Source organism: Carassius auratus, unplaced genomic scaffold (assembly GCF_003368295.1).
Source record: "Carassius auratus strain Wakin unplaced genomic scaffold, ASM336829v1 scaf_tig00011176, whole genome shotgun sequence".
In the NCBI taxonomy this organism is placed as follows: domain Eukaryota; kingdom Metazoa; phylum Chordata; class Actinopteri; order Cypriniformes; family Cyprinidae; genus Carassius; species Carassius auratus.
Window position 1 is genome coordinate 463,377 of NW_020524175.1, and position 27,327 is coordinate 490,703.

At 35.5% G+C, this 27,327-nt stretch overlaps 1 protein-coding gene across 1 annotated transcript; it reads right to left on the bottom strand.

Moving 5' to 3' along the window:
* Nucleotides 1–19,660: 19,660 nt before the first annotated feature.
* On the bottom strand, nucleotides 19,661–23,266 carry LOC113072969 (C3a anaphylatoxin chemotactic receptor-like). Its single transcript, XM_026245843.1, has 2 exons — nucleotides 23,124–23,266; nucleotides 19,661–22,222 (listed from the first exon to the last, which is right to left on the bottom strand). The coding sequence occupies exon 2, from the start codon at nucleotides 22,205–22,207 to the stop codon at nucleotides 21,209–21,211; it is 999 nt and encodes a 332-aa protein (XP_026101628.1). The 5' UTR covers nucleotides 22,208–22,222; nucleotides 23,124–23,266; the 3' UTR covers nucleotides 19,661–21,208.
* Between the last annotated feature and the right edge of the window lie 4,061 nt (nucleotides 23,267–27,327).

The window sequence follows — 27,327 nt, forward strand, 5'->3', positions numbered from 1 at the left end:
ACTGTCGGCATAACCAGCAAACCCCCTGGCAGTGGCAGGTGTGTTGGCTCTAGCAGCCACTGGCTTTCACCTTTAGCACTCACCAGCCATCCTTTTGACATTACCATAGTTAAGGTGGCTGCTGGCACATAAATGACTCTCCTCTCTGCTACACAGGCCACCCGACTTTTATGGACATCACAGGTCTGTGTATGCTGGAGTATGTTCCTCCAATCAGTCTCTAGCCCCTCTTGCAATGGAGCCTCGAATTCAGACTGCACTATCTGCCTTCACCGACTTATGATGTTTATTCATACAATACAAGAAACAGCCCAAGTACAGGATGTCCAGTCCGTTGGCGGCAGTGAGCTTGAGCCGTCCAGCAGTTGAAAGCATGTCTTCATCATCACATCCCAAATGCTGTCAGAATAAACTTTCTGATATTGTATTAACTTGGCTGCCCGTGTCCAAGAGACATGATACTTCTACACCAAGAACCTTAATATCTACTTGGGGGCATTTTCCCACTGTCCGCTTCAGCAGTTCTTCTTGACTTGAGTCTATAGGCTGCCCCCGGATTGCTCGACTCACAGCAACCAGGACATCACTTTACCAATGCGTTTGGGGGCAGTTCCTGTTGTGGTGTCAGTAAGCCTTTAACAGCCTGTGTTAACTCAAGGATCTGCCTCCCCTGTTCAGCGACTGCATCTATTACCTGTGATAAAGTGACTGGGTTGTGGCCCACGGCTTTCATTTCGGGACACTGTGCACTCTCAGTGAAGGATCCATAAGTAGCACTTCGACTTTTAGGAGTACGAAACCTCCCTGACTGCTCCTCCCAGCCCCGGAGGTAAGCTTCATCCCTAACCTCTACCATAGAAGACTCAGTTTTCTCCCTTACATACTGTCGAAATTCTCGTCTGAGTGAAGGGTCTCGGATGCCCTCTACAAACTGGTCTCTTAACATTATCCTTTCACTTCCCACAGCCTCTGATGCACACTTAGTAATTCGACCTAAAGCTTGGGCTAGTGCATGGAAGAAATCACGGACATCCTCCCCCTCTTTTAGCTTACGACTATAAAAGTCCTGTAAAAGCTGAGCACTGCTGCGTCTATCATTGAAAGACTCTCTAAGATAAGTACATCAGTGGCTACATCAGTGTCTACATCTCTTTGCAGATGAACCTCTTCTAATGCTGAGCCTCTCAACAAAGACAAAACAAAATCACATTCATCATCTGGTGTCAGGTTTCGGGCCCTTATAGCATTCTCAACCTCTTCAACAAACTCATCTACTGTTCTTTCGTCTTTTTCAATGTCCCCTGTGAATGGGCTGATCTAACGTTCACGAGGAACATAAACATTAGTCTTGTTAAGCCCACCCTTCAAAGACTCAATTGTGTCCATTGCTTTTTTTCATGCTTTAAACGCAGTTCTTTTAACTCCTGATGAATGTCATCCTCTTTCCCTTCTGAATGATCCGACATGTTGCAAGTCAAAGTCTTGAGTGTGACCACTAACAGGGTCAGTTCGTGCCTACTTCAGAAATCCTCAGGAAACCGATGTCACCACTCAGTCTGCTCCGTCACATCCTGGCCAACCACGCCCCGTCTCTGTGTCAAGCCCCCAGCACCGCCGCACTGGCTACTTCCACACAAGAGGCTCCTCTTCACCACTACCGTGTTTGCCACTAACACCTAACCGTCACTGGCAAAATAAAAATGTGAAAGACCCCACTCCTGGTACCAAGTTGTTGCCAGTTAACAAAATAGATCAATTGACACAGAACGAATGTTTTCAGATTTGCAAATTCTTGTATTTAAATTCAATCTGTTGTATTGATTTTCTTGTCTGGTTGTGATCTTGAGAAATGTTTAATCAATGGTTCAACAAATAACAGGTGATGTTTCAATATCACTTCATTTACAAAAACAAAAATCAGATTCACCACACGGGGTTACTAAAACTGCGCTTTCACACCAAACGGAGGTTTCAAATGAATAATAATTTAAAAAAAAAGTAAATAAGCAAAACAGAAATACTGAATGTTAGGGCGCACTTTTAGGATGAAACAATGCTTGTTAAGACCACACAAACACAGGAGTGGCACCCTAAACAAACACAGACCTACTGTCAGCATTTCCATCATTAAACAATGCTTCATGGAAATTAAATATAAATGTACAAAGGACATTGAACACACACTTCAGATATGTTATGCACTTAGACATCACAATTAACACTTACCGAATTCTGTTTTACAGAACCTAACCATAAAATACACATTGTATACACACGGGATTGAAACAAACTACACTGTTGAAAATCGCTGTAAAATAACTGCCAAATTTCGACAGTAACATACTGTTTTTCATTAAAACAGTGCATTCTGGGTAATATTCATCATTTTCGAGAAGGTAGGCTGCTGCTATATATCATAAATTAACAACGTTCAAAGTCGACATCAGCGTCTGTGTTTCAAATCTCACCCTACACCCTCATTCACTATTCCCTACATGAGTTTACTAATATAGTCCACCTGACAGATAGAATGAACACTAATGAGTGAATTCAGACACTGATCAACAGCTGCTGTTAACGAGTAGAATCACTGAAGAAAAAATAAACAAGACCAACACAAGAACTACAACTGACTTCAGCCTCAGCCTTAGATTAAATCAACTGAAGATTTAAACAATCAACACACAGCTTCACCAGCTTCACTCATTACTAAACAGACTAACTTTATTTCTGTCAGATCAGAGAGCAAAATATCTTATTGAGAATTATAGAAATGTAGATGATAATGTTACTGTTTCGTTTGACATCACCATTGTGGAGATCAGTGTTTGCTTTAGTTGGGCTCCTGACCCTTGACTTTTGTACTTCACCTTTTGTTTCATTTCTATATTTGTATCTTTATGATACATCTGTTACAGCAATATTAATTTGATGGTCAAGTGATTATGATTGTTTCTGTCAGGCATGATCTACTACACTGACTTAAAGTGTAGTAGTCAAACAAAAAATTGGTGTTTAAATATGTGAGTGAATTACATTTTTTTTTCTTAAATTTTATAAGATTCAACAGTAATGTGATAACCAGAACATATGTTTTTAATGACAGTTTGTGTTTTAAATACTTGGGGCAGCAGTATCCGCAACACTCAAAGAGAGACATCAACAATCAGCATATGAATCTCAACAATGGTGACAATCAAAAAGTTCATGATGCAATGCATTATGGGTACCAGCATAGGATAAAACTCATCCATGACTCCCAGCATGCATTGCGGCATGAACAAATTATGCCCCTGAATTGCTCACTCATTTTCTTGAATTCTTATGTGCTTATAATTTTGCTTTTGTCTTAAGTTTTAGTAGCATCTTTTGTGATGTTCAGAGCTTATCGGTTTATTTATTTTGTGGATTGTCACCATTGTTGAAGTTTTTTTTTTTTAATGAGTAAAATTTTCTTAACAGTTTTCCATAACTTATGGCTCAGTAGTGTGTTTTATTTTGCTGTAGTATCAATGTTCAATAAGAGAAGGGACACATGATTGGATCAGAAACAATAAAGTGTTTGTTATTGTCAATCTATGAACAACATCAGATTTTTTTTTTTGTTTTTTTTTTGTTGCTATAACAAGTTCCAAAGATGCATTGTTACAGCATGTAAAAAAAAAAAAAAAAAAAAAAAACTTGTTGTAGTTGTTGTTAAGTTGCGTTCAAGAGCCCAACTAAAGTAAACACTAATCTCCATCATGGTAGTGAAAAAAACACCTAAACCTATTTAACTCTCAGTAAGAACTTCTGTGGACATCTGGCAGAAATAAAGTCAGTCTGGTTAGTAATGTGAATCTGGTGAATCTGTTTTAGTAATTTTTTTTATCAGATCTTGAGAGATTTTATGAATTATTTTATTTCAGTTGATTTCATCTAAGACTGTGGCTGAAGCCAGTTGTAGTTCTTGTGTTTCTCTTTACTTTAGAGATTCTGTTTGTTAATAGCAGGTGTTCATCACTAATGCTCAATCATCAATTAATCACAGAATTATCTCATTAACTTCACTGATTCACTGTTACTCAAACACTCTCTACTGTGCACACATTATAAGTGTTCATTTAAAACTGAGGATTTTGTTGTGGAGTTTTAAAGGGTTAAGACCTCCGTTTATCTTTGGGACACAGTTTAAGATATTTTAGATTTAGTCCCAGAGCTCTCAGTCCCTCCATTGAAGCTGTGTGTGTACGGTATACTGTCCATGTCCAGAAAGGTAAGAAAAACATCTTCAAAGTAGTACATTTGACATCAGAGGGTCAGATAGAATTTTTTGAAGCATCGAATAAAAATATTGGTCCAAAAATAGCAAAAACAACGACTTTATTCAGCATTGTCTTCTCTTCCGTGTCTGTGTGAGAGAGTTCAAAACAAAGCAGTTTGTGATATCCGGTTCGCGAACAAATCATTCGGTTCACCAAAACAAACTGAATAGTTTTAGACGGTTCACATCTCCAATGACTTAAGCTGTTAACTTAATATATAGATATATATATATATAGATATATATATATATATATATAGATATAGATATATATATATAGATATATAGATAGATATATAGATATAGATATAGATATAGATATAGATAGATATATCTATCTATCTATATATAGATATAGATATAGATATATAGATATATGTAGATATATCCATCTATATATATAGATATAGATATATAGATAAATAGAGATCTCTCTCTCTCTCATATATATATATATATATATATATATATATATATATATATATATATATATATATATATATATATATATATATATATGTATTTTAAAATAACACTGGATTATAATAAAGACATTTAAAAAGTTTTTGTAGCCTTTAAATAACGTTATAAATCATTAAAAGGTAACTGGACAACAATTGTAGAATAATAAAAATAATTTTTCAAATAAAAAAAAAATAAAAAGTTACTAGATTGTTGATGTTTTTTTAATCTTTAAATATAACTATCACAACAAGAAACCATAGACATTTAGACATTTTTACATTCTTAGCATATTAAAAATTAAAATCCAAATAATTTATATTTTTTTAAAGTTACTTAGAAATGTAAGAAATGTTTTTGTAACCTTTAAATTATGTTCTAATAAGGACAAAAAGTTATATTTTGTGACTCTGTGATTGTAGACTGGATAATGTCTGTAGCATTCTGATGAAGCAGGATAGTGAGCATGCTTGTCAGAAAATACTAATGTGCATCATTTGCTCTTCATTTTAAAGTCAAGCACAGTTTCTGAACTCGTAAGAAGTGAAAGTGAAATTGTGCTGCATGTAGACTGGGGAACATCTCAAATTCAATGCAAAGTGTCTCTTGAAAATGTTCTCATTTATCTTGATTATAAATTATGCATCTAGTGCAGTTTGTCTTAGTTTGTGTGGAATACAATCATTCCCTGTAAAAAAAATGGTTTGTTCATGTATAATAAGGATCTACAGATATTGCATGCTGAAAGATCGAAAGCCATGTTCAGAGGAAGAGAAATGAAGACTCGACAATAAAGAACAGCGCTTTATCCAAGTGTGTCACAGAGAATCAGATCTCTTCTCTGATAATTGCTGCTACAGAATAACTTCATCCAATGTGTTGCTCTTCTTTTTATTTGTCACTTTTCAAGCTAATTTTCTTGGATGGTAATTGCAAAGAAATATTAGGTCGAATGAACAGAAATAAAAAGATAATATTGATAAAAGACCTTGAGTCACAAAATACTACTTGCCAGAATTAACCTTTTAGGAAGAAACTGAAAAACTCGTAATTGTTTTTTTCTGACCTAGTTTAGGATCCATCAACAGTTTCCAATGAGAGTCCATTAAATCTAGACAGGCTTCTGTTGCTTGTTTTTGCTGTCCTCTAGTGTTTCCTATTGGTACAAATCTCCAGGCTTTGGAGCTTGTTTAAATCAAAGGCAGTCAGTGGGGTAGTCCTAAAGAAAAAAGTGGTTTACTATTAGTTTGGGGGCGGGGGGAGTTAATATGTTGGTTTATTAGTCATTTAAATAGTAATTTAGTAATATTGTGACGAAGAGGCTTAGGCTGTCGGATCCATCTGCAGTATTTTATTAACACAGGTAAGGGCAATCCAAGAATCGTAACTTAAACAGGCGTGGGTCAAAGGGCAGGCAGCTTAGGTTCACAAACGAGATCAGATTCCAAGTCAAAATCACAAGAACAAACACGAGAGACAAGCTAGAGGCAGAGTTAGGGTAAATCAAGACTTCACAAATGAACTAACAGCAGAGCAGTCCAGATAAAGGGGAGCTGAGGATACACAGGTGAATATAATGCAAAGCTAAGGAGATTAACCAGGAGATAATGAGCAGGTGAGTAATAGGCAGTCCTAATACGCAGGAGAGAGGGATCTGGTGAAACCAGGAGGAGGCGTTGTCGAGCGTTCCGTGACAAATATTAATACAGTGCACTCTTAATTTGATCAACAGATAATTCTTCAAATAGTCTACAGCATGGCTTCCGGGTCGTTCAGCTCATCTGTCGACACATTATTACAGTTCTTTACCATTTCAACATGGAATTATATTCATTGTGAAAATAATTTGATTTTTATTATTATTTTTCTTTTTTTACTATTGATCATCTTAATTTGATGTTTTATTTCATGCTTTTATACACGGATTGTATTATTTATGAAGGGAATTATATTTCCCGTGAGGGGATTTTTCAGCATCTATGCAGGGCTGGACTGGCGATCAAATTCAGCCCTGGACATATCCAGCCCACGAGTTTCCCCATTATTGATCTGCTGGGTTAAAGTGCCTTCAGTTGGAGTAAATAAATGAATAGTAAAAAAGGACAAAAACAAATAATGATAGATATTATTGAAATTCAAAGCAAATGCATTTTTTTTTTTCAAATAGAAATGCACTTGACACTCAAGCAATGATTTTGAGCTAGAATCCCAAAGAAATTAGGCCTATTTCTAATGGATTCTGTCATCCTTTCCTCACCTTCAAGTGATTGCAAACCAGTATGATTTACTTTCTTCTGTGGAGCACAAAATAAATGTATTTTTTAGAATGTTACCAAACCATTTTGCAGAAATTCATACAGGTTTGGAAGGACATGATGTTGAATAAGTTTTTTTTTATATATATTTGGGTGAACTATCCCTTAAAAAACGTTATGATTTGTAAATAATATACACCTAATTTATCAAATACACTGATATTTATATTTAATCGGGCTCTTATTTCAAATTAATTAGAAGTAAACATCTAAAGAGAGAAATTCTTGCTTATAATGTAATAATAGACCTACTAATAAGATGGTCACGAGAAGTAAGACCATGGTAAATTACTATGGTGCTGAATTGAAAAGTCTATGTAGGCCTGTGCATGTATTCCAGTTTACCTCTTCATGCAGTTTATATCATCACTACCTTTAATGTTCTCATATACTGTAGCACACAACACAACTATAACAATAATTCTGTGTCACATCTGAATTGATGAAGCGACTTGTGTTGTTTATCACTATATATTGTGACGCAAGCGCAGCACTGTATTGGAGACTGTTCCGCTCTACTTTTGGCCCTGACTACACCACTGAAGGCAGTGTGTTTCAGAAGAAACAGCTGTAGAGACGAGGGCAGCTTTCTGAGTGTGTAGTGAATACATTGTTCATACAGACGAACCGCAGCATGCTTCATACACTCTACAAAACACTGGGTTGAGACCGCTCCGTAGAACTTTGGGTTGTTTTAAACCAAGTTTGGGTTGAAATTTGGTCTTGATTTTAACACATCAGGGCTGGGTTGGGAACGCCATTTTCTAACCGTGAAAGAAGCGAGAGACGAGTGAAAGACATTATGGTAAGTAACGTTAAAGATTCAAAATGTAAACTTAGCGTTTATTGTTTACCCGGTTGTATGAAAGGCTGAAACAAAAGAACCTTAATGTTTTATAAAAATAAAATGTGGACGCGGTTTTCGACTCAGACACGGAGGTATAACATTACTGAACAAGAGAGGTACTTTTAATATAACTTCCGTGAATGTCTTACATCACTTACATAAGTTTTTTTTGCATTATCTTTTTTTTTTTTTTACCTTTATTTAACCAGAGAGTCCTGGTCAAGAGGCAACAAAATTTACACAATTATAAACATGCAAAGGAACATTAAAATAACACGGGTTATGAAAAACAATTGCACAGTATTGAGGCAGTCTCCATTGCTTTCAGTTTTGTTTTAAAGTGTTTAAGGACGAGAGCTCAGTCAGTTTCCAGTCCTGTGGACAAAGGCTTTCTTCCCCAACTCAGCAACAGCTGATCATTTGATCGCAGGGAGTAAGAGTCAGCACTTCTCTGTGTGATTAAAGTACAAATGTATGGAGGCAGTTATCCAAGCATAGCTTTGAAAATAAAAGTGTACCAATGTCCCTGCCTCTTAGTGGCCAGAGAGGGCCATCCCACTCGTGAATACAATTCACAGTGATGCGTCATGGCTCTACAGTTAGTAATGAACCTCAAAGAAGCATGGTAGACAATGTCCACCATTTGAAGACATGAAGAAGCATTCATTTAAAAAAGATCACCATAATCTAGCACAGTTAAAAAAGTTGCAGTGACAAGGCGCTTTTTTACTTCAAAAGAAAAACACAATTTATTACGGAAGAAAAACCCCAGTTTAAGTTTTAATTTCTTCACAAGTTGTTCTATGTGTGGTTTAAAAGTGAGGGAGTTATCACTCAAGACACCAAGGTATTTATATTCTATAATTTTCTATAATTTAATATTCTATAATAATATACTCTATAATATTCCCTTCAAGAGTAGACAGTACTGGAACAGTCTGAAGCACCATTGTAAAATTTGAAAACAACATTAGCTTAGTTGCTTAGTTTTGTCAGCATTAAGGACTAGTTTTAACTGAAGAAGTGGATGCTGGACAGCAACAAAAGCTTTCTGCAGGGTTTCAATTGCCTGAGCAAGGGATGATCAATAGCAGTAAATGACTGTATCATCAGCATAAAAATGCATATTAGCATCAGAAACATTTTGACCCAAATCATTGATATACAAGATAAATAAGAGGGGGCCCAAAACTGAGCCCTGTGGCACCCCCTTATGGACAACAATAAAATCAGAACAGAGTCCCTCATATTTAATGCATTGAGTCCTGTTATTCAAATAATTTGAGAACCATGCAACTGCATGCTCTGACAATCCTGAGCAAATTAATCTGTTCTTTAAAACAGCATGGTCGACAGTGTCAAAAGCTTTTGACATATCAAAAAAAAGTGAAGCAGAGAACTGTTTCTTATCAAGTGCTACAATAATATCATTTATCACATCACCTTCATTTATCGCCTTCATAGTAGCGGTGATAGTACTGTGTTTTTTTCTGAAGCCTGATTGAAATTAAGAGAGGATGTCATTTTAATACAGGAACGCTTTCAGCTGATCACAAACAAGAGATTCCAGAATTTTCAATAAAACACATACATTTGATATTGGCCTATAATTAGACATAACTGCTGGATCACCTCCTTTTAAAGGGGGGGGGGGGGGGGTGAAATGCTCATTTTCACTCAATATCCTGTTAATCTTGAGTACCTTTAGAGTAGTACTGCATCCTTCATAACTCCAAAAAGTCTTTAGTTTTATTATATTTATAAGCAAAAGATAGTTTGTACCGTTTTTTTCCCAGAAAAACACGGGTGGCTGGAGGCGTGACGTGTGGGCGGAGCTAAAGAATCCCGAGCGTGAGTAGGCTTTTGCGTTGAGAGCGTTTGGAAGCTGTGACATTACTGTGAGGAAAAAACCATCATCCAAAACAAACCATGGCTAACAGTCAGATTCAGAGTATATTTATGATCCAGAATCAATTTCAGAGGCTGAAATAGAACAATAGCAGCAGCAGCAATGACTACAGCAGGACGTCTCTATGTAGTATGTACTGAAACTGTATATATTTGCTTAGCGGTTTTGGAAAATGACTAAGTTCCACTCTGTCGTCTTTTTTTATTTTTTTTTATTATTTTTTTTAAGGTGTACATTCGGAAAGTGCAGTTTTATGCCAACATCACATGTTGTTTTACTTGATGTGCTTACGCGCCGATAGCTAAGTTAACAACACAGAGATATTTGAGGCAGTTTTACTCACCGCCTGTGGTTCCAACACACGATCGTGACCCTTTTTCTGCATTATCCTTAAGAAATAAACGATATGCAAATCCGGCATCAAACTGGGCCTTGTTTGTAAAACAAGCATCTTCGAAATGCAGGGAACAAACAAAAACACTTGCACAACTCCGTTGATGCTCTGTCTAAATAAACTTCATCCACTTGTCCCTTAATGATGTTTTTTTGTTGGGGGGGGTTATCTGTGCAGGGTTGTCTTGACCTGACAACCAAAAACACACTTTTTTTGTGACATTTCGCTCTCGTTTTGATCAGTGAATGTCTCTGCTCTCAGTGCTCTGCTATACGGGAGCGTGCGCTCTTCCGGCAGAAGTGCCTTAGGACCCATATAAGGAAATTCCGCTCCATCTAACGTCACACAGACCCATACTCGAAAAAAACTTTCAGAAACTTGTGACAAACCAGAAGAAGTATTTTTGGAAAAAAAAAATACTCCTTCAAACGTACAACTTAATTTTTGAAACTTTGTCCATGTTTAGCATGGGAATCCAACTCTTTAACAGTGTAAAAAACTCAGTATGCATGAAATAGCATTTCACCCCCCCCCCCCCTTTAATAAAGGTAAAACAAAAGCTGATTTCCAAACGGATGGAATTTTTTTGGTTTTGATTGAAAGATTAAAAAGATCTAAAATTTGCTGCTGTCTTCAAAAAGTAAGGCTCCATCATGTCTGGCCCAGGGGGTTTTCTGTGATCCAATGTTTTTAGAGCCTTATACACTTCAAGGACAGTAAAAGGATTCATCAAGGAAGTTCCTGGATTATCAAACAAGGAACCAGATAATATAAAGTGTTCATTAAAACAATTCAAGACTTCACTTCGATCATAAACTGGGACTGAATCGTTCAAAAATATAGGAAGAACCTGAGATATTTTATTCACAGAAAGAGACTTAATTACTTTCCAGAATTTATGTTGATCATTGAGGTTATCATTGGTAACAGACAAAAAGAATTCAGATTTGGCCTTTTTGATAAGAGAAGTGCATTTATTTCTAAGCCATTTGAAAACAGACCAGTCAATGGAAGAAGCTGTTTTTCTTGCCTTGACCCATGCTCTGTTACGCTCATGTATGGTATCTGCCAGTTCTTGTGGAAACCAGGGATTTTCTCGCCCCTTCACTCTGCATTTCCTTAAAGGTGCATGTTTGTTTACAATTTGCATAAAACTTTTCTTAAAAAATGTCAATCCTATCTCTACATCTGGTAGTAACCCTATGTTTTCCCATTTCACCATTGACAAATCATAATGAAAAGCTTGTTCATTAAAATGTTAAAGATTCCTCTTACAAACAACGCGTGGTTTACATTTCGAAATTTTAGTATTTCAACAGGCAGCAACTACACAGTGATCACTTAAATCATCACAGAAGACACCCAGAGAAGAGATCTTATGAGGCACATTTGTTAAAATCAAATCAATCAAAGTAGACTTTTCTGGATTCTTAAGATTAGGTCTGGTGGGTAGATGGACTAACTGGGTAAGATTAACAGAGTCACAAAACCTTTTAAATTCATCAGAACTGGAATTTAGCCAGTCCCAGTTCAAATCACCTGCCATAAGTAGTTCAGTGTAACTCAATTTAGCCAAAATATCCTTTATTGAATAAAGACGATCAACAAACTTTGTTTCACATTTGACTTTGACTCAATTCTTTGATACGTAGAAGCCAGGCAAATTGCTTCATTTACTGAACAAGTGAGATACAAAGCAAAAATGCATTGAAGTTTAGGTAGGTCTCTGGGCAGAGCTGGCAAAAAGTTTATGTCACGATCCAATTGAATCGGTAGTTGCTCTGGTTTTATAAAAGGTATAGAGCAAGTGCCTCTGTAACAAACATTTTTCAAATTGAGGTGACTGTCCGAAGCTCTCCCCCAATGTGTCCAGGAACAGTTGCTCACTCCAAGATCCCAAATCCCCAATAGGCATATAGGAATCGTAAATAAGGCCATTATCCTAAACTTTTAGCACTAAGAAAAGTGAATAGCACAGACCTCAGTTTGAGATACTCAGATACTCCAGGCTGCTAAGCTGAAGAAGACTGTAGCAGGCTCAGGTCCAGGACGGTTAGCTGCAAGAGGCTGAAGCAGGCTAAGGCTCAGGCTCAGGCCTGTTAGCCCTAGGGGATGTAATCTTCCAGTTTCAGGAACATCCACATATTTTTGTCAAACAATGCATGAAATACTGACTGCCGTATTCAAAAAGATAATAATATGTCATAAAATCCTTTAAAAACATCAAAACAGAGACAAACTCCTAACAAACAAACAAAGGACATGCTGCCATCTTGGATTGTGGGCGTGGCCTATGATTGTGTAAATTATCTACACTTTTTGAGGTGTTAATAGACGGTTATGGTTACGGTTACACTCATGTTAATTTGTTATCATGTTTTTCGTGGTTAAACTGAATGTATGTTAGTCTCCTAAAGGAAACAGCATTGTGTAGTAAAGGCTAACATAATTATTTTGAGGCTGTTGAAGTGGTAACTGTTAAAAGTATGTTTTACATGTAATATTTCAGACTTGTCGAGCTCGTGTCTTCATTGTCCTCGCACTGAGAGTTAAAGACACAGAAGCTGTTTGTGTGAGGAGTCACAGACTGTGAGGAGGAGCTTCTTCAGAAGAGAGGGACAGACGGGTTTAAGGAGAGTAAACTTCAGAATAACATCAAGTTATCTTTATTTTTACTAAGACTAAATTAATGTTTGGTTTTGTAGATGTTGAAAACCAGAGACAAGTTAACTTCATTCTTTTGAGACTAATGAGTTATTTTTTAGAAAAATAATGTTTCCGTTGTGTCCTGCCTGTTTACTTCACATTTTGATGCAGTAACAGTGTTATTATATGTTCATATTTTAACTATTGATGTCCCTTTTTTCTTTGCAGAACTCAAACTAACTTTGAGTTACACAGACGTCTGCTTGTGTGAGGAAGTGGTGGTTTCCTCAGCTTCTTTAGAAGAGAGGTTAAGATAGTTTAAGGCAAGTAAACTTCATAATTTCATGTTATAAATTCTTTTTTTTTTTCACTAAGAGTAAAATAATGTTTGTTTTTTTGTTTTTGTAGATGTTAAAAGCCAGAGACATGGGAGAGCATCATTCTTTAGAGATTTTATGTAAGTTATTTTTAGAAAATAAATGTTTCTGTTGTCTCCTGCCGGTTTACTTCACACTTTGATGCAACAACATTGTGGTTACGTGCTCATTTCATGAAAACCATTGACGTCTGTGTTGATTGCAGAACTTTGGAGTTGTCTGATTTGGATAGTCATCATTCTTCGTCTTCCCTTTTAAAGGAAAAGTTCACAAAAAAAAAAAGAAAAGATTTAATTGCCCTCATGTCATTCCAAACCTATAAGACTCTTATAAGAGTTTACACTCTGTCATTCATACACATGCTCACAGTCACACATGCGTCTGTTAAATGTTATAATATCATTGTTAATGTTGTGGTTTATTTGTGTACTGTCATGCCAGAATAGTTGGTAAAGAACCTAACTAATTGTACATTTACTGTAGTGTTTTCATATATTTTTATACATAGAGTAGTGATGCGCGGGACCCACTTTTCTGAAATTATTTGGCCCGCCCCAGCCCACCCCGCAAATAAAGTACAATTTCTTCTCCCCGCAAATACAATTTCTTTACCCGCTCCACCCCGCGCATCGGGGATATCATGGAAGTTACGTTGCTGCTTAGACATTCGCATTGTAACCTCATCAAAGAACCCAATAAAATGTGAAAATATTCCAAATATTTAATATAGGATATAGGGAATTGTACTAGTGATAGTTTGTTCGTGAACGAATATTTTAGGTGAACGAATCGTTCTCGTTCATGTAATCCACTGACTCATTTCTCATTCCCTGAAGTTCCTCCCTCCACAGCAGTGCGCGAGCTCAGCGTTATTAGCAGCGCATGCGCAGCTCGTGAACAGCTCTGTGAACTGTTTCATCCTGTCAAAGAGTTACTCAAGATGTGACGGAGCATGTGATTTGTTGAATGTAGTGAACAAATACGATATTCCCGTTTGTGAACGAGTTGAATGAACTGATATATAGCTTGTTCGTGAATGAAACGTATGAGAATATACCGGGTCAGTGAGCCAAGCATGTAAATCTCGATCAGCAATCAGCAGATACAAAGCACAGTTATAGGTGCACATACGCTTGTTTTCATATTTAGCATACAGAACATAACACCACGTTTAATCCATGATTTATTAATGTGAATATATTATATATGAACAGTCTGACCAAACAATTAAAATGTTTAATTATGCAAGAATACCTTGCGCTTTGTTCATCTGAACAACTTATTTAGACTATTTATTTAATGCGAACATGCACACACTTTAATAAAGCCAAATCAGTTTTTGTCACAAGTAAATACATTTGTCTACTTAAGCCATAACACATAAGACACTCTTTTTTGCCAGTTGCTGTGGCGTATTTGTGTATAATATGAAAAAATGGTCACTGAACAAATCAAATCATTCCAGTACCATAAATTGATTTTTTAAATAAAGTGCCAATTTCTTAACCTGCCCCAACCCGACCCGGGTTATGAGAGGACCCGCGCATCACTATGAGAGAGGGAAAGGTTTCTCCGGTAACGGCTGCAAAGCGGCGCTGACCTCACAAACGCTGCCTTACCAAGCATTACATGCGAAATGAAATCGAACATTTTCTAAATACAGTAGTTCTCCTTCTAAAATATAGTGATAAGAAACATCCGCTCTGGTTTTTGAAACCCTGCAATGTAATTTTAAACCATAAAAAAAGCAACCCAGCAGGCTGGGTTAAACATAATAAAATAACGAAAATAACCCAGCGTTGGGTTCGTCCCTTTTTGACCCAGCAGTTTTTAGTGTAGCAAATCCAACGGTTTGATCCAAATCTGAACGATGTTGGAGAAGCTACTTTGAACCGGGCTACATGTAAGTCAGAATTTACAGTAGTGTCAAAGTAGATTTTTATAGAAGTGGCTAATAAAAAAGTAACTAAAATGGTTTTGTTCTTATGCAGCCTATTTAAAAAATACTAAATCATTTGCTGCTATATTCCATTATACAATTTTGTTTATTTCTATGAAACATTTCAAAATATTAACCAGATATTTTTAATCAATGACTAACAGCACTTCCAGTTATTTAGTTATAAATGATATAAATATATAAATTATAAAATATTAATATACAATTAATCAATATAAATAGTAAACACACATTACACACTTCTAATCCTTATTCTAATATTCTGATTTGCTGTAAAACTACTGTTGAAAACTTTATATTTTTGTGTAAACCAATTAAAAAAATGCAAAAGTTTTTTTTTTTTTCTTTCTCAGCATGGATGCATGTTTACATTGATTAAAAAAAAAATACAGACATTTATAATCTCATTTAATATTCCATTTGAAACAAATATTCTTCAAAAAGCATTGATAATAATATCCATGTATTATCAATTGTGCATCAATAATAACATTTAAAATTAACAGTAAATCATCATATTAGAATGATTTCTGAAGATCATGTGACACCGAAGACTGGAGGAATGAAGAAAATCACAGAAATAAATTACATTTTACAATTTAATTTTTTTTCCCTGTATTCTGATCAAATAAATTTAGCCTCATCACCAGAAGAGACTTGTTTCAAAAACCTTTAAAAAAATATTTTTTATTCCAAACTTCTGGATGGTAATTTAGATTTCAAATTAATTAGCAAATGTTTAATGGTTCTTAAAAATGAAACATATTTGCTGAGATGAGATTCTCCAAAACCACTTGTATCATCATTATATAAAGTCTATGTGTGCACACAGCAATAAATCCTCAATGTTTTCTCTCAGGTTACGTGAGGAGTGGGTCCAGAGGCTTCAGTTTCAGAAACAGCACGTGATCGAGAGCATGAGAGAGCAACAAATAAGAAGAGCTCAGAGGGTTCAAGAGATTTTGAGAGTTTAGACGCCTGAATGATTTTAAACCAAACATACTTCTTCAAAGCAATTTCTAAGAATGCCTGACATTATATATCAGTATAATTCTTTAACTTAAATGAGTTATGATTTATGCTTTTTCTGAGAAAGACAATATTCATAATTTGTCATGGTTTCTCACTTTCTGTTCAACTCTGTTTTACAAAATGTCCCTCTTTAAGAAAAACATAATAATTTGCTATTTTGCCATCATATGAGGCATATCATAAATCCTTTGCATCACATGGGTCAAACACGTGTAGGTTCTCAGTATTTTAAACTCATATTGTCCTTATCAAGCTCCCTTAAAGGAATATGAATATACTGCTCACTATTTATACTACAAAAGACATGCAGAATTAATACTACACTGATCCAGAATCAGGTCACTTTTATGGAATTTTACAGAAAGTTTTATAAACAGAACATTTACACGTTTATTTTATTTGATAATGCATTTGGAATAGAGATCTTTCAGTCTGTCATCTGTCATTTATTTGACCAGTTTCTCCAGAATAAAAAAGGAAAAAGAGGAACTTCTTAAGTTTCTTAGCAGTTGCTGGTTTTAGTAATTGCAGGTAAATGTGTGTCACACTGATGTAATGTTCATATACATTTACAGCAAAGTATTTGGAATCTTAAAATCTGTTATCTGTCATTTAATTTAACACGTGTCTCCTTGTCACTTTCCTGTCGTGATGAAAAGGAGGAAATTGTTTTGTTGCAGCCTCCAAACGTGTCCTCATTTTCAATAAAACCAAAAAATCTAATTACAAATTAATTAAAGGTTCAGTGAACATTACAGTAATGATAAAATTAAAAATTTTGCATTTTATATTTAAAACAATGTTTATACATCATGCACTTTTCTTTTGAGTAATCAACTCCATAACTCCATAACACTAAAGTAGAAAAACACCACTTTAGTGGTTTTTTCACACTTTGATGCAACAACATTGTGGTTACGTGCTCATTTCATGAAAACCATTGACGTCTGTGTTGATTGCAGAACTTTGGAGTTGTCTGATTTGGAGAGTCATCATTCTTCGTCTTCCCTCTTAAAGGAAAAGTTCACAAAAAAAAAAGAAAAGATTTAATTGCCCTCATGTCATTCCAAACCTATAAGACTCTTATAAGAGTTTACACTCTGTCATTCATACACATGCTCACAGTCACACATGCGTCTGTTAAATGTTATAATATCAATGTTAATGTTGTGGTTTATTTGTGTACTGTCATGCCAGAATAGTTGGTAAAGAACCTAACTAATTGTACATTTACTGTAGTGTTTTCGTACATTTTTATACATACAGTAGTGATGCGCGGGTCCCACTTTTCTGAAATTATTTGGCCCGCCCCAGCCCGCCCCAGCCCACCCCGCAAATAAAGTACAATTTCTTTACCCGCTCCGCCCCGCGCATCGGGGATATCACGGAAGTTACGTTGCTACTTAGACATTCGTATTGTAACCTTATCAAAGAACCCAATAAAATGTGAAAATATTCCAAATATTTAATATAGGCTATAGGGAATTGTACTAGTGATAGTTTGTTCGTGAACGAATATTTTAGGTGAACGAATCGTTCTCGTTCATGTAATCCACTGACTCATATTTCTCATTCCCTGAAGTTCCTCCCTCCACAGCAGTGCGCGAGCTCAGCGTTATTAGCAGCGCATGCGCAGCTCGTGAACAGCTCTGTGAACTGTTTCATCCTGTCAAAGAGTTACTCAAGATGTGACAGAGCATGTGATTTGTTGAATGTAGTGAACAAATACGATATTCCCGTTTGTGAACGAGTTGAATGAACTGATATATAGCTTGTTCGTGAATGAAACGTATGAGAATATACCGGGTCAGTGAGCCAAGCATGTAAATCTCGATCAGCAATCAGCAGATACAAAGCACAGTTATAGGTGCACATACGCTTGTTTTCATATTTAGCATACAGAACATAACACCACGTTTAATCCATGATTTATTAATGTGAATATATTATATATGAACAGTCTGACCAAACAATTAAAATGTTTAATTATGCAAGAATACCTTGCGCTTTGTTCATCTGAACAACTTATTTAGACTATTTATTTAATGCGAACATGCACACACTTTAATAAAGCCAAATCAGTTTTTGTCACAAGTAAATACATTTGTCTACTTAAGCCATAACACATAAGACACTCTTTTTTGCCAGTTGCTGTGGCGTATTTGTGTATAATATGAAAAAATGGTCACTGAACAAATCAAATCATTCCAGTACCATAAATTGATTTTTTAAATAAAGTGCCAATTTCTTAACCTGCCCCAACCCGACCCGGGTTATGAGAGGACCCGCGCATCACTATGAGAGAGGGAAAGGTTTCTCCGGTAACGGCTGCAAAGCGGCGCTGACCTCACAAACGCTGCCTTACCAAGCATTACATGCGAAATGAAATCGAACATTTTCTAAATACAGTAGTTCTCCTTCTAAAATATAGTGATAAGAAACATCCGCTCTGGTTTTTGAAACCCTGCAATGTAATTTTAAACCATAAAAAAAGCAACCCAGCAGGCTGGGTTAAACATAATAAAATAACGAAAATAACCCAGCGTTGGGTTCGTCCCTTTTTGACCCAGCAGTTTTTAGTGTAGCAAATCCAACGGTTTGATCCAAATCTGAACGATGTTGGAGAAGCTACTTTGAACCGGGCTACATGTAAGTCAGAATTTACAGTAGTGTCAAAGTAGATTTTTATAGAAGTGGCTAATAAAAAAGTAACTAAAATGGTTTTGTTCTTATGCAGCCTATTTAAAAAATACTAAATCATTTGCTGCTATATTCCATTATACAATTTTGTTTATTTCTATGAAACATTTCAAAAGATTAACCAGATATTTTTAATCAATGACTAACAGCACTTCCAGTTATTTAGTTATAAATGATATCAATATATAAATTATAAAATATTAATATACAATTAATCAATATAAATAGTAAACACACATTACACACTTCTAATCCTTATTCTAATATTCTGATTTGCTGTAAAACTACTGTTGAAAACTTTATATTTTTGTGTAAACCAATTAAAAAAATGCAAAAGTTTTTTTTTTTTCTTTCTCAGCATGGATGCATGTTTACATTGATTAAAAAAAAAATACAGACATTTATAATCTCATTTAATATTCCATTTGAAACAAATATTCTTCAAAAAGCATTGATAATAATATCCATGTATTATCAATTGTGCATCAATAATAACATTTAAAATTAACAGTAAATCATCATATTAGAATGATTTCTGAAGATCATGTGACACCGAAGACTGGAGGAATGAAGAAAATCACAGAAATAAATTACATTTTACAATTTAATTTTTTTCCCTGTATTCTGATCAAATAAATTTAGCCTCATCACCAGAAGAGACTTGTTTCAAAAACCTTTAAAAAAATATTTTTTATTCCAAACTTCTGGATGGTAATTTAGATTTCAAATTAATCAGCAAATGTTTAATGGTTCTTAAAAATGAAACATATTTGCTGAGATGAGATTCTCCAAAACCACTTGTATCATCATTATATAAAGTCTATGTGTGCACACAGCAATAAATCCTCAATGTTTTCTCTCAGGTTACGTGAGGAGTGGGTCCAGAGGCTTCAGTTTCAGAAACAGCACGTGATCGAGAGCATGAGAGAGCAACAAATAAGAAGAGCTCAGAGGGTTCAAGAGATTTTGAGAGTTTAGACGCCTGAATGATTTTAAACCAAACATACTTCTTCAAAGCAATTTCTAAGAATGCCTGACATTATATATCAGTATAATTCTTTAACTTAAATGAGTTATGATTTATGCTTTTTCTGAGAAAGACAATATTCATAATTTGTCATGGTTTCTCACTTTCTGTTCAACTCTGTTTTACAAAATGTCCCTCTTTAAGAAAAACATAATAATTTGCTCTTTTGCCATCATATGAGGCATGTCATAAATCCTTTGCATCACATGGGTCAAACACGTGTAGGTTCTCAGTATTTTAAACTCATATTGTCCTTATCAAGCTCCATTAAAGGAATATGAATATACTGCTCACTATTTATACTACAAAAGACATGCAGAATTAATACTACACTGATCCAGAATCAGGTCACTTTTATGGAATTTTACAGAAAGTTTTATAAACAGAACATTTACACGTTTATTTTATTTGATAATGCATTTGGAATAGAGATCTTTCAGTCTGTCATCTGTCATTTATTTGACCAGTTTCTCCAGAATAAAAAAGGAAAAAGAGGAACTTCTTAAGTTTCTTAGCAGTTGCTGGTTTTAGTAATTGCAGGTAAATGTGTGTCACTACTGATGAAATGTTCATATACATTTACAGCAAAGTATTTGGAATCTTAAAATCTGTTATCTGTCATTTAATTTAACACGTGTCTCCTTGTCACTTTCCTGTCGTGATGAAAAGGAGGAAGTTGTTTTGTTGCAGCCTCCAAACGTGTCCTCATTTTCAATAAAACCAAAAAATCTAATTACAAATTAATTAAAGGTTCAGTGAACATTACAGTAATGATAAAATTAAAAATTTTGCATTTTATATTTAAAACAATGTTTATACATCATGCACTTTTCTTTTGAGTAATCAACTCCATAACTCCATAACACTAAAGTAGAAAAACACCAATATGACTAAATCACTGAGATAAGGCAATTTATATGTTATAAATGTATAATGTTTTTGTTATATTCACAATTACAAGCTTTAAATTACATTTTCTTCTTCATGAATTATGCATAGAATTAATTAATCAAGCATCAGTATTCAATCACTGTGATGTTAAGCTTTGACGATAGTTAATAGACGATAGAAAATACATCAACAATACAGAGAGAAACACACAGGAATGAAGAATAAGAGTTAGATGACTTGCTGATTTCGAGTTGATGAATTTCAAAAAAAATAATTAGAACAACATTATTAGAATAGTAATAAAAATAAATCAGAAACCTCTGTATAAATGAGCTGATATCTTCTCTACACTGAGTGTGTGTGTTGAGGCTGTGTGGATCGTGATGCTTGTGTTCCCTCCTCAGAGAAAACTCTTTCAAAAACACGTCTTAGAGAAAGTTTAACATTGCTCTTAAAATCCTGCCCCATGAAAACATACAGAATGGGGTTCAGACAGCTGTTGAAATACGCCAAAGAGAAGGTCAACGGATGCACTGCCCAAGTCACATAGAGACTGGACTCCTCTCCGAACGTTAGTAACAAAACTACTATGTGATACGGCAGCCAGCAAAGAAAAAAGGCCACGATTACAGCAGACATGATACGAAATGCTCGTCCAGAGTTAAAATGACTCCTGCCTAACTTGCGTGCGATTAATCCGTAACATGTTGTGATGCATATGAGAGGAACCAAAAAGCCAATCACAAATCTGATGATGCTAAAACTTCTATACAATTTAAAATCGTCAGCAAAATCGCAGTATGTTATGTTATTTACTGTGAAAGTCTTAGTTAACATAAAAGGCACACAAAGAATTGAAGGCAGAATCCAAGCCAATACACAGGACAGTCGTGCGATGAACAAGCTGCGATGATTCTGAGCCCAAACCGGTGTGATCACCTGAGTAAACCGATCCAGACTAATCAAGCTCAGTGTGAAAACGCTGGCAAACATGTTGATGAGCATAATGAAAGGGATAATCTTGCACAGTACGGATGCGTAAGGCGAGAGATCAAAAGCGCTCTCGGTCACGATGAAAAGAGTGTTAAGGCAGCACAAGAGGTCAGCAATCGCTAGATTGAGAAACCATACTGTATTAACAGTCCTCTTCATCTTCAATCCAGCGACATACACGACAAATGCATTGCCAGGAACACCGAGGATCAAGGTCAGGTAGTAGAAGACCAGAGAAATCTTGTTCATAGAATTCCACAGCTCATAAAAACATTCCAGACAAAAAACTTCATCCAAGTTATTATTGTTATATTCAGTCTGGTTCATTTTGCTTGAGTTGCTGCTGTCCATAGTGCTCTGCTTGTCCTGTGAATATCATATATTATCAGTGTCAAACATTTAATCATTCAGTTAGCAGATTCTTTTATACAAAGCGACTTATGAACAATGTTCCCTCTAAGCTGTTGAGTCGCAACAGAAGGAATAATGTGTGACAAGCACAATAATAGTTTGGGAAAGCCTTTTGAGAGAATTCTAGTAAATGTGAAATAATTGCAAATGGTTGCGGATGAGCTCAACACAAGAGCCAATGCAGTGTGTCTTGATTAAGTGCTGGAAATAGCAGATGATGGGCACAGAACAGTAACAAAACTCTTAGACACTTACAGGTGTAGCAGTGTGCAAACTCTAATATACTTTTGTTTTAAATATTTATAAAACATATTTGCTTTTTTATAAATTATAAGACTAATAAAAAGTTGATCTCAAAAAGATAATTCTGCTTCATTTTTAAAATATTAGCTATATATTAATTATATTACATGATATTATATTATTATAAAGTATTGAACTGTTCTATGTCAGGGTTTTTTATTATAATTTTTTATTATAATTTCTTGGTGACACAGCACTGTAAAAAATACTTTCTCAAATAATCTAAAATGAGATAACTCTAAAAAGATTAAATCAAGTATAAAAAACATTAAAGTTAAGAGTTACAGTTTATTTGTGTGTGCGCTGTACAGATATAAAGGTATAAAACATGTTTTTGCTCAGGCTGCCGAAATGTCTGACCAATAGAGAAAGGTTTTGCTCAACAAGAAAAAAATAAAAAAAAAATAGAAGGAACATTGCTAAAATAAGCAATTTGACAAAGGCAACTATTCAATATTATTAAACAATGAAAATATTTTTAATAAACATTAATTTAAATTGAGTTTAACTTGAGTTTTTCAGATCAAATAATGCTTTACAAACTTGTACTCACCTCACCAGCTGCTCTGTACTAACTAGTGATAACTTTCCACTGCTTACTACTTTAAGCAATTGTAAATTAAAAGAACCTCAGATACTTTGATCTCCTGAGAAACAGACATACACAGACACCCTGCAGAGTGGAAGTGCAGGAAACGCATCTCTCATATATGCATTAGTTCTTCCTTCCCCTGCTCTGATTGGCCAGCTGACCCAATACTTGTGATTGGCCGAACACCACAAGCACTCATCAGAAATGTAATGCCCTTTGCATAATTGCGAGTTTCATCTTTCAGAATACATGTAAAACCGTTAATAATGTCCTTAGTTTTACCATCAGTTCAAGCCTAAAGAGTCAAGTCACCTTTATTTATTTAATCGTAAAAGTCGTATCTTTGCAATAATTTGTAATCAAGTCAATGGTATTGCTGTAAATTAAGTGACCACAACTAAGCCAGAGGCGACAGCGGAAAGGAACCAAATCTCCATCGGCGACAGAATGGAGAAAAAAACCTTGGGAGCCGGCGGCCGCCTGTGTCGCCTGTCGCCAAAGCCGGCCCTGCTTGGGAGAAACCAGGCTCAGTTGGGGAGCCAGTTCTCCTCTGAACAGACGTAACCAGCAGTTCAATTCCAGGCTGCAGCAAAGTCAGATTGAGGAACAGAGTTGCGTGACAGACACAGTGACGCTCATATGTGTTTGCAGTACACAAACCACGGATGGTTAAGACAGCTGACTCCACTGTGTGACCCTATCAAATCAATGGATTTCCAGCACAAAAAATTAATTAAATTTAAAATTTAAAAAAAAAAAGGATATCCTTGTACACCTATGATCAGCTGTTTCTCCATTTTGGCTTAGCTTTCAATTTTGTTACAGGAAAGGCTGTGCATGACCAGCAGTGCACTTGCTGCGTTCTGAAAAGTTTAAATGTTTCTAATTAAATTTTCTACCTGTTAGATTGTGTATAATTTACGTCTACACCTAGATAGCCTTAAACTTACCCTTTACAATAATTAAATACTAATTAATGTCGTACAGTATAGGGGTTGCAAGATGACTGATTTCTACTAGTCAATGTTTTTATAAAAAAATACTTGAGTTACTCGACTACTCGTGGTTCATGCTACTGTAAATTAAAACACTTTTTTTATCAATAAATGCTTATTAATTCAAAGCCTTATGCAACAATTACAATTATATAAATTGTAAAAAAAAAAAACTATGACATTACATATTTAAATGTTCATGTAACAGCCAGTATCTGTATCTGTAACAACCACAAAAATGTTTGTATCTGCATTTGGATACAACGTTGTAGGACTACAGTTACTTGATAAGACTATTATGATCTTTTTTTTTCTCATAGTTACCACTGAACAAGTATGTCATGTTAAACTAAAATAATTATTCATTTCTAAAATAATATTTATCATGTAAGCAGAGAGATGTCATGACAAACGTTTATCGATCATTTGAACGACTGAATCCATTCAATGCGCTTATTTTCATTACGCAGAACTCTTTAAGTGAGTCTTTTTGTGAACGTCACTAAACAAATTTGTGTGTGCCACGCAAACCAGCAAAAGCAAAAGATAAATATGCAAACATGTAGGCCAAGTAGAAACTGTATCTGTATGTAAGTTGATTAAATTAAATTTAAATTAAATTTAAAATTTAAATGTATGCATTTAGCAGACGCTTTTATTCAAAGCAACTTACAGTGCATTCAGGCTATCAACTTTTACATATCATGTGATTATTTTACGTATCATGTGATTATTGGCCTACTCTTGAAAGAGAACTGGTTTGGTTTTTGAGAGACTGAGACGCGCAGCGCGGCTGTTTGATTGGTGAGCGCGCTGTGCTGTGCTGTGCTTATTCCAATTGTATCATATCGGTAGCCCAAGTTTAAATCATTGACTTTTCAATATATACAAATAATAGAACTTGTATGATGTATTATTATAGGTGATATTACTCTTGCCAAGCTCTGATTTATGTGAGATGGACGGAGAGGCAACAGCAATGTGGTGTCTGATCTTTTCACTCATAAAGTTTACGTTCAGTCACTTCACACTCGTGACTCGTAGAGGTACAGTATTGTTCAAAATAATAGCAGTACAATGTGACTAACCAGAATAATCAAGGTTTTTAGTATATTTTTTATTGCTACGTGGCAAACAAGTTACCAGTAGGTTCAGTAGATTGTCAGAAAACAAATGAGACCCAGCATTCATGATATGCACGCTCTTAAGGCTGTGCAATTGGGCAATTAGTTGAAAGGGGTGTGTTCAAAAAAATAGCAGTGTCTACCTTTGACTGTACAAACTCAAAACTATTTTGTACAAACATTTTTTTTTTCTGGGATTTAGCAATCCTGTGAATCACTAAACTAATATTTAGTTGTATGACCACAGTTTTTTAAAACTGCTTGACATCTGTGTGGCATGGAGTCAACCAACTTGTGGCACCTCTCAGCTGTTATTCCACTCCATGATTCTTTAACAACATTCCACAATTCATTCACATTTCTTGGTTTTGCTTCAGAAACAGCATTTTTGATATCACCCCACAAGTTCTCAATTGGATTAAGGTCTGGAGATTGGGCTGGCCACTCCATAACATTAATTTTGTTGGTTTGGAACCAAGACTTTGCCCGTTTACTAGTGTGTTTTGGGTCATTGTCTTGTTGAAACAACCATTTCAAGGGCAAGTCCTCTTCAGCATAGGGCAACATGACCTCTTCAAGTATTTTAACATATGCAAACTGATCCATGATCCCTGGTATGCGATAAATAGGCCCAACACCATAGTAGGAGAAACATGCCCATATCATGATGCTTGCGCCTCCATGCTTCACTGTCTTCACTGTGTACTGTGGCTTGAATTCAGAGTTTGGGGGTCGTCTCACAAACTGCCTGTGGCCCTTGGACCCAAAAAGAACAATTTTACTCTCATCAGTCCACAAAATGTTCCTCCATTTCTCTTTAGGCCAGTTGATGTGTTCTTTGGCAAATTGTAACCTCTTCTGCACATGCCTTTTTTTTAACAGAGGGACTTTGCGGGGGATTCTTGAAAATAGATTAGCTTCACACAGACGTCTTCTAACTGTCACAGTACTTACAGGTAACTCCAGACTGTCTTTGATCATCCTGGAGGTGATCATTGGCTGAGCCTTTGCCATTCTGGTTATTCTTCTATCCATTTTGATGGTTGTCCTCCGTTTTCTTCCACGTCTCTCTGGTTTTGCTCTCCATTTTAAGGCATTGGAGATCATTTTAGCTGAACAGCCTATCATTTTTTGCACCTCTTTATAGGTTTTCCCCTCTCTAATCAACTTTTTAATCAAAGTACGCTGTTCTTCTGAACAATGTCTTGAACGACCCATTTTCCTCAGCTTTCAAATGCATGTTCAACAAGTGTTGGCTTCATCCTTAAATAGGGGCCACCTGATTCACACCTGTTTCTTCACAAAATTGATGACCTCAGTGATTGAATGCCACACTGCTATTTTTTTGAACACACCCCTTTCAACTAATTCAACTAATTGCCCAATTGCACAGCCTTAAGAGCGTGCATATCATGAATGCTGGGTCTCATTTGTTTTCTGAAAATCTACTGAACCTACTGGTAACTTGTTTGCCACGTAGCAATAAAAAAATATACGAAAAACCTTGATTATTCTGGTTAGTCACATTGTACTGCTATTATTTTGAACAAAACTGTATGTGTATAATATTGCGCTGATCCCCTGGCTCAACTGTTTAAACCTTGGATTGTCTTGGTTATTTTCAATGAGTTTGTGTATATGCTCTGCTCTAGCAGTTTTTAGGGCCTGTCTATAGCTTTACATACTGTTTTTCCATGCAATTCTAAAAACTTCCAAGTTAGTTTTTCTCCATTTGCTTTCAAGACTACGAGTTTCTTTCTTGAGAGAGTGAGTATTACTGTTATACCATGGCACAGTATGTTTTTCTCTAACCTTTTTCAATTTGATTGGGGCAACAGCTTCTAATGTATTAGAGAAAATAGCGCCCATGTTGTCAGTCATTTCGTCTAATTCATGTGTATTTTTGGGTACAAATAGCAGTTGAGATAGATCAGGCAGGTTATTTGCGAATCTTTCTTTGGTGGCTGGAACAATAGTTCTGCCCAGACGGTAACACTGAGACATATAGTTAATATCAGTTATACGCAGCATGCACGATACAAGGAA

Excerpts from the sequence above, each read along its gene's own strand:
- LOC113072969 (XM_026245843.1), bottom strand. The coding sequence starts at position 22,207 with ATGGACAGCAGCAACTCAAGCAAAATGAACCAGACTGAATATAACAAT.